At 42.6% G+C, this 15,390-nt stretch overlaps 1 protein-coding gene across 1 annotated transcript in view; it reads right to left on the bottom strand.

Moving 5' to 3' along the window:
• Nucleotides 1-1,197: 1,197 nt before the first annotated feature.
• gpm6ab (glycoprotein M6Ab) overlaps nucleotides 1,198-15,390 on the bottom strand; it is a 41,998-nt gene continuing 27,805 nt past the window's right edge. The window contains exon 7 of the mRNA XM_089005361.1: nucleotides 1,198-6,779. Within this exon, the coding sequence (XP_088861487.1) occupies nucleotides 6,627-6,779 (153 nt within the window). The 3' untranslated portion in view covers nucleotides 1,198-6,626. The remainder of the gene's footprint in view (nucleotides 6,780-15,390) is intronic.

The raw sequence follows: 15,390 nt of genomic DNA on the forward strand, positions 1-15,390 counted from the left end.
ACGACGACAGCGTGGCTGGACGTGGGCGTGCACTGCCAGTCACCCAATGTCACCCTGGACGGCCACCTGGAAGGAGGTCTCGGCCAGACGTTTACGTGGTCATTACAGCTCGTCGAGTGACGCAATTCAAACTCGACGAGGCTCGGGCGAACGTGGACGTAGCATTGCCAGGCACAGGGTGGAAATGAGATGGGTCCGATGTACCTGCGGGAGCCGATGGTTGGCCGGTTCATTCTGTCACGGTTTGCGAGGTGGTGATGGCGGGTGCGGATCCCAAAAAGCAGGCAGGAGGGAGCAGGAGGTTGTTTGACAAATTGTATTAAAATAAAGTCAGCAGGAACAAAATGTAAAAAATCAAAATCATCTGAATGGAAAAAATACAAAGTAGCAAAAGAAGACCAAAAGTAAAAGTCCGCCAAGGTTAAACAAACACATACACAATACATGCAGCAAACAAGCAGCAAACAAGCAGCAAACAAACAATGAACCGGCACCGGGTGGTCGCGCCGGGTGTCCTTTTAAGTGTCAATGATTAAGCGACCAGCAACGGCTAGGCTGCAGGCAGGGCTGACGTCGCTACCCGCTGGTCGCGAATCTGATCGGGACGACCAGCACCTGTGCAGGTGTAGGCGGGGCCGACAGCGCCCCCCGTTGGTCGCCAACCAGATCATGACACCTCCCACATTCCTAAAACATGCATGGCAGACAGATTGAACACTCCAAATTGTCCCTAGGTAAATCAGGGTGTCCCCCGCCCAGTGCCCGAAGACGGCTGAGATAGGCTCCAGAACCCCCTGTGACCCTAATGAGGAATAATGGATGGATGAAATGCTTATTTGTTAATGAAGCAAGAATCAAAAGTAAGAACAAAACGATTTATTAATCTTAAGTACGGCACATAATGGAGCTGCCTGCACCAGTGGGTGCTCGCGCAGATGGTAGAGTTGAGAGGAGAAGAGATGAGAGAGCGGGCTGACTGTTTGGGAGAGCATTTGTAAAGAGCGGCAGGATGTAATGCCATAGATGGGATGTATAATAAAACAGAGGTCAGAGAAAATAAAACAATGGAAGAGAAAATAAAACGATATTTACAATGTATTCTTATAGCAAATTGCCTTCACATTATTTATCACTTTCATCATCATTTTGAATCAGGTGTCACATTTGTTTTATGAAATGAAGACACAAACACAATCGTTTCCTTATCAACAAGTACACATGTGTAATATTTCATTTTATTAATAAATGCAAGCAAGTTGATGTTTTTGCAAATAAAAAAGCCTCTGCCTGCCCGAGCTGCTGGCACACTAATGTACAAATATGGGGGAATTAAAGAAAGCCTGCTACGAAGCAACTGGAATAGAGTACAATAGGTCTACTATGGAAATGAAGAAAAAAAAGAACATCACCCTCTGTCCAAAATGTCCAACCTTGATTTTGTGTATATACAGTAAAGTCTCGTTATATCGATATCGGATATATCGATAGTCCCGGTTATATCGATACTATTTCTATGCACGCACAGAGAAAATTATATGCAAACAGGGTCGGATATATCGATAGTCCCGGTTATATCGATATTTTTCGGACTCCCTTGAATATCGATATAACGAGACTTTACTGTAGTTGCTAATCATTTTAAGGTTGCAGAGTCAAACTCATATCAATTTTTAGCTTGGCGGCGGTGCTCAGGATACAGTGGCGCTGATTACAATGAAGAGCATATTGTTCTTCCTGAAATTCAAGTGGCAATTTCAATGGCAGAATTCACATCATAAAATTCCAAATACACAAACTAGTCAATGTAAAAATCAAATTTCACAGAATGCTCAAAATCACATTTTATATTTCGGGAAGGTTTCCTTCATGCTGAAATCACCCAAAACCAAAGCCAAGATTACAGAATGGTAGTGTGAGTTCAATTAAGCACCATAGAGTGGGTAGACAAGTAGGACGCAGGATTAACATGTGTCATATAAATATTTTCCCAGGGAAATTCAAACAAATATTGAGTAAGCAGCTCACATCCAGCCCACTTTTTTAACACTCATCAAGACATTCTTGATTCACAAGGAAGATTTCCAACTCAAGAAAAATACCCAATTGGATCTTTATATCATTTTGAACCATGGGAGCACCAGTCATCATAGCTAGCCAAGAGGCCTTTTGTCCTCATTTGGTGACTTTTTTACATTTTCATTGCTCTTTTCTCATGTTGTAGACCTAGGGGCTTTGACTACATGAGCTGAGCTGCTGTTGCAAGGTAGGATGCTGACTTAATGACAACACCGTTTCAAGGAGCAAGACAAAGAAAGTCTCCAGTATTATTTTCAAGATTGCCAGAAGTCATCAACGACTACATTTGAGGGCGAGAGGCAAAATGATGTAGCTGAGGTGGGCTGGTGCATCATGGGCGGCCAGAGCAATACATTACATCATAGTTGCAAATATCTTGAAAAAAAAATAGAATCAATCAACATCACTTCAGACTTGTTTTCACATGCACTGATATGCCAGGAATTGAAGGTTAAGGATTAATGTTTAATTGTTACTTTTGTTAAAGTGGTACAATATATTGCTCTGGTGGTAAACAACTAAACAAGCTTATTAGCTTAGCAACACCATTAGCAACTAGGACAATACTGCACGCTAAAACGTGAAAAACAAAACAAAAATAGCAGAACAGCGCCAGTTGACATATTTTTTTGTACTGTTTAATTATTAAAAGTATGACCATTGAATGCATAACCATGCCACAAACAACGACTAGATATCACAGTTTTTTTAATTAACCTAGAATGAGATGTTCTTCATTTTTATGAATTAATTCATTTTTATCATTGTTACGTCTTCATGTTATACCAATGCTGCAAGACTATACACATGGTCCCACAAAGGGGACGTCAATGCACACACACACACCAAGAATAAGAGATAGAGAGTTCACAATGGTCAATAAGTGCACAAAACATTTTTTTTGTATCTGAGGTTAAAAACACTGACAAGACATCCATTGTCAGGCATGAAAATGATATGAAATGAGTACAGTTAACGCAAAACCAGACCGTTAAAAATACACTATTCATACCAGAACACAGTTGGAGTCTGGTGAAAGTCCCCTGTTGTGACTCATCCAAGCTGCATTGACACAACGTCAACACACTTCCAAATTGTTTAAACTTATGTTTCACTATCTTCAATCGACATGACACTGTTCTTAATTGTTGGAGATACTTTGTAAGTGATTTTGTGTTAATTTTCCTTTCAATGTCAATTCCAATGTCTAAAACGTCACACCGTATTTACTTCAATTTGTATGACGTTGTATTTTTATGTATTTAGATTTGGCCAAATAATAACATGTTATAATTTTAACAGCATTTGCTTTTGAGTCTGGTTGTATGAATATTACGTTGTTTTATCTTTTAGCAGTTTTTTTGTGTGCATCTGTGTGTGTGAATAGTTACATGCCTGAAAATAAGACTCAACGTCACCCTTCAGGCTTTGTTAGAAATAATCATCTCGGGTGCACTCCCCAAAATGTTTCACAATTATCTTTGTACAGAATACATGAAAGTACAGTGCATATTATCGCTCAGGAAAATTGATTCGACAAAAATAGGATCATAAGTCTTTAATAAAATAGTGAAATGTTACTGTGAACAGTAAAAGAGCAGAGTTATGGCTCAGAGTGATGGCAATAGTGGACTATGTGTCTGTGTATATGCGTGCGTGTGGGCTCGTGTGTGTGTGTGTGTGTGTGTGTGTGTGTGTGTGTGTGTGTGTGTGTGTGTGCGCGTGTGTGTGTGTGTGTGTGTTTTTTCTCTGCTGGTTGCTTCATCATCAATCTATTAATCAATTGTTCTAATCTCAACAATATAGCTATTATTACTCTTTCGGTCATCTCGATTGGCTGATAGAGACTCACATTCCCTGCAAGCTTATTAGAATCATACAATCATTTTACAAATTAGATTACCACCGAATACAAACAAAACATGCCTTGTGATTAGAATAAAGCTGCAATGTGGCTCTTAATTCATCAAAGGGTAATGCGGCATGCTGAAGAAAATGATACCCGAAATCAAAGAAAATGAAGGCTGTTAAAGCTAACGAGAGGTTCCCTCTCCTGTGTCTGCTGTGATGCCTCTCTACCACATGTCCTGTCAAGGCGCTCAAAAGATATGAGTCCTACCCAGATCCAGTTCGGAAAAGAAAACATGCTCAGCCTTATTTCATAAGACACAATAAAGCCACTATGGATCAGATGAGATCCCTTTCCCAGTTATCTGTTTTTGATACTCATGACATGTTGCCTGTTCTAGTGATGATTGAAATCCATTTGTAATGAAAAGAGCAATTTCGGGATCCTGATGGCCTGATACACAGATACAAATGACTGAACATGATAGCAAAAAATATAGAATAAAAGTATCACAATGACTGGTGTTGACACGTGTACATATTTTTGTTTTTGTGCAGTTGTATGTGCAGATTCACTTGAAAATGTGAATGTGATATCAATGCCCACCCCCATCCCACTATACCACTTCCCTTTGCGTGTACTGTACCCCTATATTAAAATTGCACATGAACGATGCTGGAAAAATGTGACATGGCATGACATTTTAAAAGACTGTGCTGCGAAGATGTGCTGTTTCAGGAATACAAACCACAAGTTTACACAAACGTTGTCAGAGAGGAAGAGGAAAGAGACCAATTCCAGAGTTGTTTCAAAAAAAAGAGTGTATGTTTCTAACTTAAGTGAACAATGTATATTTGGATTTTAAACCATTGACTACTGTAACTATAAACCCTTTCATGCAGGAACAATATCAAGCTGTAACTAGATAACAACCTAGGCTATCCACTGCAATGACCGCTGTCACTGAAAGGGTTAATATCAGATTGTCGATTAAAAAAAAAGAACTGCATCATCCTATGACGATTTGTGTGGGAGTACTGTCTTGGAAACAACAAATGAACTTGGTCTCCGGATGAGAGATGGGAAATTATTTGGTCAGGGTTTCAGTGAGGCAAGCTCCCGACACTTCAAACTGCCCTGTAAACCACATTTCATTTGTCATAATGTGGGTGAATGACAGCACAACATGACACCACCATAGAAAACTGCCTGCACAACACTGACCATTCAGCCACGTTAATTTTGTGCGTGCAAATGTGTGTGTGTGTGTGTGTGTGTGTGTGTGTGTTTGTGTGTGTGTGGGGGAGGGGAGGGGGGACCTGTGCATTGTAGGTATTGAGGTTTTTGATGGTGGCATCTTGATCTTAGCCATCCTCCAATAAAAGATCAGTTTATAAACACTGAAGTCTTCCGTGTGTCTGGCTGACTGTTGCTCTCGAGTGTCATGCAAGCAGCAGACGTTTGTGATGATTGTTTCAGATTTTTATTTGATTCATGTGCAGTGATTAACATTGCTATTGGACCACCACCTAGTTGTTTTCTTGATGATACCTTTTATGAAAAACTATATTTTGAACAGCCAACGCGCCAGTATGATGTAGCCCTTACAGCATGTATATTTTTAATGCTAAACCGTAATTTCAATTGCCCCTAAATTTTAACTCTCAATATCTTACAAATAAAGTTAACATTGAAAACAATAAACAAAGCCAATACAAACTGAACATATTTAAATAATGTATAAATTGTGAACATCAAAGGAACTTTTTTTTACTTGCATCAAAGTCAAAAGTCAAACGTCAAAGTCAGCTTTATTATTTTATTTATTTATTTATTTATTATTTATTTATTTATTCAAAGTTGTCATATTATTGTTTATTAAATTTTTAATTCTCAAACAAGCCAACATCAAGAGCTCAATGAAATTCAGATTCTACAAAATCTATTTTGTACATTTTCAGCACTTAATTATGCTCCATGCTATTTTCTTACTCTAATGAGAGGTGGTCTAGTAACATTGGCAGGAACTGCACATTCGTAGTTTTCGTGTTGTAGTGATTATTATGAGTGTTGTTCTGAAGTACAGCCTTGTGTGGAATTCATTCCAACATTACATAATGCAGTGGATCACTCTCACTGGGTCTACAATTATTGGGACTCTTAGATTCTTTTTTTTTCCATATGTTCTGCACTTTGAAGTTGTTATACTCAGGTTCGCGTTATGGGACACTTTAATGATCTGGTTATTTCATTCAATTCAAGGCTGTTTGCTGTTATCCACAGTCAAAATACTTTACCCTCAAAAAGCAAAGGAGGTGAATGAAAAAAATAAAAATTATATACTATTGCAGGAGGTCTGATTTTGTTCAATACTTAGATCATCTAACATCCCCATTGGAATTTATCAAGTCATCACTTATCCTTACGATGAACTTACACTGAATGTCACAAGTTTATTTATCACATAAGCATTGATCACCAAGGCACAAGATCAACTAGATGCACACGGAAGAGATCAATGTTTTTCATTCCTCAACTTTGCTGCCTACCATAGGTCTGTATTTTTCTTGACTGATGTGTATTGTGTAATATATTATGCTAATTCTTGTATGGAGGGCTGTGTGCTGCAAGTTTTTTTGTATGTGAATACATTGTTTTTTTGTGTTTGGTAAGTGAATGCATTGTTTCCCATCACATGTGTTTATGTGTAGGCATTGAGGCGTTCTTTGGAACGTGTAGAGTGGATGTCATGCAGTTCCTGCTCCTCCTTGGACTTGATATCTTCATATTTCTGCATCCGACTGGCATCCTTCAGGTATCCCCAATTAGCAGCTAATGCCATTAGAAAATGGACCTGGAGAAGAAAGTAAGAAGGGACATGTATTTATTATCACAAATACATATCTTCGTAGAGTGCAGTCCATCAATTTAAAAACATTTATTTAGAAATGTGGAAAACATTTGGAAAAATAAAAGGTATTAAACCCTACAATGCATGATAAGATAAGATAAGATAAGATAAGATAAGACAAAGATCTGATATAGACTAGGTAAGACAAGATAAAATAAGATAAGATAAGATAAGATAAGATACAGACAAATATCTGATAGAGACTTTCTGACTAATTTTGTTCAAATAAGGTAATTCTTCTGAAATAGTCATGCTGTGTGTGCAAGTTTCACAATATAATTCCACTGGAAGAAAAAGAAAAGTATAAAGATTAAGAATTTGAATCAGAATGTGAATAATAATAACAAGAAGAACAATAAATATAAGAATTGGAATACGAATAAGAATTGTAATAAGAATGCCTTTAATAGTGCAGCAATGGGGAAATGTGTAATCTACAGCAGCAAAATTGAAAAGGGGTGTTGGGAGGTGAAAAAGAAAATCAAAGTAATGCTTGCATAAAGATGTTTCAAATGAGGACTGTACACAGCGCAAAGGTATAAAATATAAAATCCAGATAAAAGCATATATGCAACTGCATATATGCGGCTGTGCTATTTACAATGTGTGGGTGGGATAAGACCAGCTTTTCACGTGTTCAGAAGCCTGACAGCAGTCGGGAGGAACAAGTGGCGGTATCTCTCCTTCTTGCAGCGCGGGTGTAACAGACTCTGGCTGAAGGAGCTACCCAGTGCTGAAAGGGGTTGTAGGAATTTCCATGATAGCTTTTAGTTTAGCTAGCATCTTCCAGTAGCCCACCTCCTTCAGATTGTCCAGCCAGCATCCCAGGACAGAATTGGCTCTCCTGACCAATCACTTGTCTCTTTCTGTCCTTTTCTGTGCTGCTGCCCAACCAGCAAACATTGCCATATTTGATCGCTGAAGCCGCTTCAGAGTCGTAGAAGGTTTTAAGGTGTGCCCCCTGAACCCCAAAATACCTCCGTTTCCTGTCCCTTACTGATCAGGGCATCCATGTTTGTAGACCAGTCAAGTTTATTGTTTATTGTTGAGAAGAACACCCAGGCACTTGTAGGAGGTAACCCTGTCAATGTCCGTACCCTGGATGTTCCTAGGTTCAGGTGAGGACCTTTTCCTGCAGAAATCCAGAATCAACTCCTTCGTGCTATTTACCATTAATGTGATCACTGGGCCCTCTGTGAGCCGCCACCTTGCAGTGGTGAAGGGGTTTGTGTGCTCCAATGATCAGGGCAAACAGGTCCTAAGTCAGGGGTGCTCAATACGTCAATCGTGATCTACCAGGTGATCTCCAAGGTATTATTAGTAGATTGCATGGCAAGGTGATGAACTGATCTATACAAATAAAGTTGAGTTTTTTTGAATATAAGAGGCCTACCAGCCATCCCGTCACTTGAATGATACAGAGGACAACCAGTCATCTGACATCTAATTATTAGGTACACTCAAACAACGCGTGTGAGTGTTGCAAAGCAAATAAGCTAGTCGTTAGTTACATTCTAATTTTGCAGAGAAGGAAACCAAAGATAGTGTGCAACACAGAGCCGTTCCGACTGGATATAGTCAGACTATTCCCCACACATGGTCTGGACTCTCATACCAGTACTTTTGAGTGGGGTTGGACTTTCTTCAACTCTGGAGTTGCTCACGGTGAGAGGCGTAGAGCAGATGTGGGCATACTCATTGCACCCCGACTAGCTGCCTGTACTTTTGGATTCACACCGGTCGACGAGAGGGTTGCCTCCCTTCACCTTCCCTGAATGTTGTTTGAGGCAAACAGCAGTTCATCATACCCATCCTGATTGGAGTCTCAAATGTTGTTTTGTTTTTAGACTTCTGTGCTCGCCAAGAATTGTCCATAACAAACACAATGTCGAAACACAAAGGGGTTCATTTGTGTGTTTGGCTATCAGGGCGCCCTTGGCCACAGTTTGATGATTATCTTTGTGGTCGAATAATCTGATTTGCTGCCGCATGTTTTGGAGACTTTGGTGAAGTGAGGGAAGGAGTTGTCAACTGATCACCACCTGATGGTGAGTTTGCCCCGACGGCGGGGAAGATGCCGGTGCGACCTGGCTGATCCAAACGTATTTTAAGGGTTTATGAGGAGCATCTGGCAGAATATACTTGTCAGAAGGAGTTTTTACTCCCTCTTGTGGCAGAGCGTTTCCCATATTGCAGGGCCCTCCTCGATATTAAATTGAGTCCTCGTGGATCATGTTCTGCGCCTCTATTGTTGAGGTGACTGATTGGAGTTGTGGTCACACGGTGGTCAATGCCTGGCATAGTGCCAACTCTGAACTATGTGTTAGATACCAGTAGTAATGGATGCTAGTAAGCTGAAAAAGGAGCCTATCAGACCTTTATGGCCTGTGGGACTGATAGGTATCGACTGGCAAAGCGGAACATAACTTCAATGGGCGCCAAGTCAAAAACTCAGGTGTGGAACAGTCCGGTGAGTCCATTGGAATCGGGTGAAAGGGTGTTATACTGGTAAAACTTCAATGGGATCGAACATGACGTATGAGGAGGTGACAGACCAACTGAGATTGGTTTGTGAGAACATCCGGACATTATGGAAAAAAAGTTTGGCATGATTCAAAATTGTAGACAGTTACATGGAGAAGATGTTAATACTTTCAGAGGACGCTTTGAAGGTGTTTTTCGGAACAACTGCTGTATTCCCGAATCTGCTGATGAGACTTCCGTATATGTCAACCAATTCAAGCAAACATTTCTCCAGAATTTGACGCCGGAAATTGGGGATTTCATTCGCAAACATTACGTCCAACACCGGACTGGAAGGTTGGTTGATCTCATGGGGTGGGCAATACACGCCCAAGAAGTGGTGAGAAAAAAGTGGGGAAATGGTGTAAAGTCGCCGATGGAACATGTGATGGCATCTACCATGGGTGACATAATGGAGAACGTGTTGTACCAAGATCGGGTGAAGAGATCGATGCTACAGTTGTGGCAGTGTAGGGCATATTGCTCATCACTGCAAAAGGAAAAATACACCGCAAAGTAGTTAGTGTCCACACAAGTTTTGAAGGATATGCAGGCGTTATCTACAAAATCCGAAAAATATTTGTGGCTTGCCGATGGTGCTAAGCTAGTTGATGAGCTGTATAAAATAGACAACAAACCATGTTTACCGAGAAACATGTTCCCTATGGTGGCTCGATTGAGCCATTGTAGGTCACATGTATCAACAGGGGGGATGGAGTTTATAACACAAAAAGTGTTCCATTTAAGCAGAGGTTTCAACTCATATGCAAAAAACTTTTGTCGGAGTTCTTTGATCAGAATCAGAATCAGAATCAGAATCAGAATCATCTTTATTGCCAAGTATGTAGAACACACAAGGAATTTGTTTCCGGTAGAACACGCCGCACTAGTATCGTCGTCAAAAAAAAAAAAAAACTGCTAAGTGGCACTATACAGTTCCATTTTGGCTACTGTTGAAAGAGTTCAAAGAGTTAATGGCTTGGGGGAAGAAGCTGTTTAAATGTCTGCTGGATTTGGTGCGCATGCATCGGTAGCGCCTGCCTGAGGGGAGTAGCTAGAAAAGGTGGTGGGCAGGGTGTGGAGGGTCCAGTAAGATTTTCCGCGCCCTAGTTTGGATTCTTGCAGTGTGCAAGTCCTCAAGAGTGGGTAGGGCGGTGCCAATGATTTTTTTCCGCCGTCCTAACTGTCCGTTGAAGTCGGATTTTGTCCATTTTTGTGGCGGCCCCGAACCAAACGGTGATGGAAGAACACAGGATGGATTCGATGACAGCCGTGTAGAAATGTTGCAGCACGTCCTGTGGCAGGCCATGCTTCTTTAGCAGCCTCAGGAAGTACATTCTCTGTTGGGCCTTTTTCAGGATAGAGTTGGTGTTGACCTCCCACTTCATGTCCTGGGAGACTGTGATTCCCAGGAACTTGAAGGTCTCGACGGTTGACACCAGGCAGTTGGATAGTGTGAGGGGTAGCTGTGGTGATGGATGTTTCCTGAAGTCCACGATCATCTCAACTGTCTTGAGCGTGTTCAGCTCCAGGTTGTGACGGCTGCACCAGAGCTCCAGCTGCTCCACTTGTTGTCGGTACGCAGACTTGTCGCCGTCTTTTATAAGACCGATGACCGTGGTGTCGTCTGCGAACTTTATGAATTTGACAGCTGGGTGCGTTGAGGTGCAGTCGTTCGTGTAGAGAGAGAAGAGCAATGGAGAGAGGACGCATCCCTGCGGGGCTCCAGTGCTCGTGGTTCGTGTTGTGGATGATATATTTCCCAGTCTGACCTGTTGTGTCCGTCCTGTCAGGAAGCTGAGGGTCCACTGGCAGATCGTGGGGGACACACCAAGCTGGAGAAGTTTGGGGATGAGGAGTTCTGGGATGATGGTATTGAACGCAGAGCTGTAGTCCACAAACAGGAACCTTGCGTAGGTTCCTGTGTTGTCAAGGTGGTCGAGGATGTGGTGCAGTCCGATGTTGACTGCATCCTCCACAGACCTGTTGGCCCGGTAGGCAAACTGAAGAGGATCTAGCAGAGGTCCGGTGATGTTCTTTAGGTGGTTCAGCACGAGGCGTTCAAAGGACTTCATGACCACAGACGTCAGAGCGACAGGTCTATAGTCGTTCAATCCCGAGGGTGCTGGTTTCTTTGGAACTGGGACGATAGTAGACTGTTTGAAGCAGGATGGGACTTCACACTGCTCCAGGGATCTGTTGAAGATTTGTGTGAAGACCGGAGCCAGCTGGTCAGCGCAGACTCTCAGGCAGGAGGGGGACACTCTGTCAGGTCCTGCAGCTTTCTTGATCTTCTGCTGCTTGAAGAGCCGTCTAACGTCCAGTTCGTGGATCTGTAGGGCAGAGGGCGGAGATACGGTAGTTTCTGGTAATGGTGGGCAGACCGGGGAAATGGGGGTATCCTTTTCAAATTGGCAAAAGTATGTATTTAACTCATCAGCCATACCATTGTTGTACACTGCTTGGGGGGAAGGTAAACGATAATTTGTTATTGCTTTCAAGCCATTCCACACCGATGCAGAGTCGTTAGCGGAGAACTGTTTGTTAAGCCTCTCCGCATAACTTTTCTTTGCGATGTTAATTTCCTTCGTCAGCCTGTTTCGGGCGAGTTTGTAAACTGCTCGATCGCCGCTTTTAAATGCGGATTCTTTCTCTTTCCTAAGCTGCCTGAGTTTGGGAGTGAACCATGGCTTGTTGTTGTTGAATGAGCGGAAGGACTTTGTTGGTACACACATGTCCTCACAGAAACTGATGTATGATGTTACAGTGTCTGTGTATTCATCCAATCAGTGCAGTCTAAGCATTCTTGTAGCAATAACTTTGCTTCATCTGTCCATGCTTTAACTGTCTTGACTACCGGTTTTACACATTTGAGTTTCTGTTTGTATGTGGGAATTAAGTGGATTAAATAGTGGTCAGAAAGACCCAATGCTGCATGCGCAACAGACCGGTATGCGCCTTTGAGGGCTGTGTAACAATGATCTAGAATGTTTTCTCCTCTGGTGAAACAGTCAATATGCTGCTTATATTTGGGAAGTTCACGGTTTAAACGTGTTTGATTAAAATCGCCCAAAATGATCAGGGGTGATTCTGGATATTTCAGTTCGAGATGGTTTACATGGTCCGCTAGCGTTTGTATACACGCGTTAGCATTAGCTTGTGGCGCGATGTACACGGCAACGAGAATAAAGGAAGAGAACTCACGTGGCGAGTAGAATGGCTTGCAGTTGAGAGACAGCGATTCCAAACCAGGGCTGCAGTGTGCGTCGAGCATCGTGACATCGGTGCACCATTCTTCGTCCACCAGCATAGTCCACCACCTTTGGATTTCCCCGATTGCTCCGTGTCACGGTCGGCCCGAAGGAGACGGAATCCGGGTAGGTGTAGCGCGGAATCCGGGTGGCGGTCACTGAGCCAGGTCTCAGTGAAGCACAGCGCAGCAGAGCGGGCAAACGTTTTATTGGTCTTTGTGAGAAGCAGAAGTTCGTCCATCTTGTTTGGTAGTGAGCGTAGATTAGCGAGGTGGATCGATGGGAGCGGCGTTCGAAATCCACGCTGCCGTAGCTTGACGAGCACGCCGGCTCGCTTCCCCCTCCTACGCCGGCGTCTCCAAGCTCCGTACAGAGCTGCTACGCCGCTCGCGAGCAGCCCCGAAAAACCTTGTAGATTTTGGTGTGTCGGTGAAAATAGTCCAAGAGTGGATTCCCCAATGCTCAGTAACTCTTCCCTCGTGTAACTGAGTCGCGTAGGATCGCAAAAAAACAAATGAAAATGACAAAACCAGGAACAATACTCGGGAGCGTGTGACCGAGGCTGCCATCCGCGGCGCCATCTTTGATTTGCTCTAAACACAATCCACAAGGTAATATGCGACCAAAAAGAGGAAAATTTCCACAGGGGTCACACCCCTTTGAAGTGGTCCACATGGATTTCATTGAACTAAGCACAAGTAATTCTTATAAATACTGTTTGGAGTTAATTGATTCATTCTCCAAATGGGTGGAAATTGTGCCTTCAAAGAAATCCGATGCATTATCCGTTGCAAAAGCGTTATGCAAACATATTATTCCAGAACACGGCATGCCAATAATAATTTGGAGTGATAATGGGCCACATTTTGTTAATGACGTGATAACCAAAATTTCAGAACATTTAGGTATTAAATTAAAGAACCACTGTGCATATCATCCACAGAGTGCAGGATTAGTTGAAAGAACGAATGGTGCGATAAAAAATCGACTCAGAAAAACGATGGAGGCAACAGGCAAACCATGGCCTGAATGTCTGTTTTTGGTTAGATTTTATATGAGAATAACACCCACTAACAACGGCTTAACGCCTTTTGAGATCTTGCATGGCAGACCTCTCATCCTCCCATTATGGGAAGGTGTGCCCTGGCAAGAAAATGAATCAGATCCAGGCGCTTTGTTGGCAAAATGGTTATGTGAAATATTTACAACAAAAGAGGTCCAGTCAGCATGTGTACTGCCGCAGTCCTCTTTGTTCCCTCCACAGGAACAGAGGCTGCTGCGCCCCGAAGACGAGGTGCTGATCAAGACGATCAAGAGGAAGTCCTGGTCTGCACCAAAGTGGGAGGGGCCATTCACCGTGCTGATCACAACGCCAACTGCCATCAAGATCGCCGAAAGAGCCACCTGGGTGCATCAAAGCCATTGCAAAATCGTTCACCAACCAGATCCTGAGCAGGTGGAAGAGAGACGGAGCGAAACTACTCAATAACCATGGGTTTGGTCCACATCATCTTGCTGTATGAATTCGTGGAGGCAATCCAGATGACACACGTAAAGCCTCCCATTCCATCAGCCTGCGAAACTCCACCCTTACACCCAACAACGGCAGAAAAGTGTCCAAACATGGCACATCCTGTAGCCTGCTTTCCACTAGAAGTTGCAGGAATTGTGTCATTTCCCCTTAGCATCCTCGTGAACGAAGCACGACAAGATGGAAGCAATTATCCTCAAAAGTTTTGGTACGCTCGTATCAAGTCAGGGAAGGCTTGGACCACTGGTTGGGATTCCGTTGTGGTCCGTCCTAAGCCTAACACAGAATGGGTTCGAAATAGCTGTGCCCAAGAGGCAAAACGAATCGTCGTCAAGATAACTCGAGGGAACTGGTTAGGAACTGGAACTGGAACTGTTACAATGACTGATATCCAACTTGCTATCATAACTCATGATGTTGCAGGATGCATGGACTTGAGACTCTGTCCTGATTTTCGTGAACATCACACTGGTTTTCCCGTAACTATATGCATCATGTCATCTTTGACATCACCAGTCATGACATCGCCTTTCCAACATGAACCGCACATCAGACTGACAGCCTATGTTGAAATACCTGCCATAAAAGCCCAAAATTCAGGTGTCATGGACGCATTATATCAACCGTTGGCAGGAGGAAAGCATGACTGGAATCCGTTGTTGTCAAACACGTGGTATCGTTATGCTACACTAATTGCTAAACAAAATAGGAAAAGTTAATTGTTTCATTTGTTCGTATATCAAAGCAGAGGTCTGTGTGTGAGGGATGATATGCCTCATTCCGTGATGCAGCAGCGCGTGCATTCAAAGGTATTTGGAGATAAAATGGCTCGAGCTGCGTACATGTTAATATCTTTGCATAAACCTGATCAACATTTTCCGGTTCTTCGCAATGCTTCGAGAGGAGAGATTGTTCCAAGTTTAGATACCATTTTGGAAACTGAAAATCAGGTTATGACCAAGAGCGGGTGGCGATTGCCAGTATGCATTACAATGTACGGTACAGGTCAAAACTTAGGTTTTATAGATGAGGATAGATGTTTATATGTGCTACCGTTAAACACCAATGTCACCATTTTACCCGTATCTTCACATCTTTGGTGGTTATGTGGTTGGAAAGTATATTCTTTTATTCCTCCGAGAGCCTACGGTATGTGCGCACCTGTTACTGTAATTGACAATACTTTCATCGTTACCAGTCCTCAAGAGCACCATCATGTGAAAAGAAGAGTGTCGTTTAAGCCCCATGA

This window comes from Hippocampus bargibanti, linkage group LG10 (assembly GCF_051943395.1).
Source record: "Hippocampus bargibanti isolate YZ-2025 linkage group LG10, ASM5194339v1, whole genome shotgun sequence".
NCBI lineage: Eukaryota > Metazoa > Chordata > Actinopteri > Syngnathiformes > Syngnathidae > Hippocampus > Hippocampus bargibanti.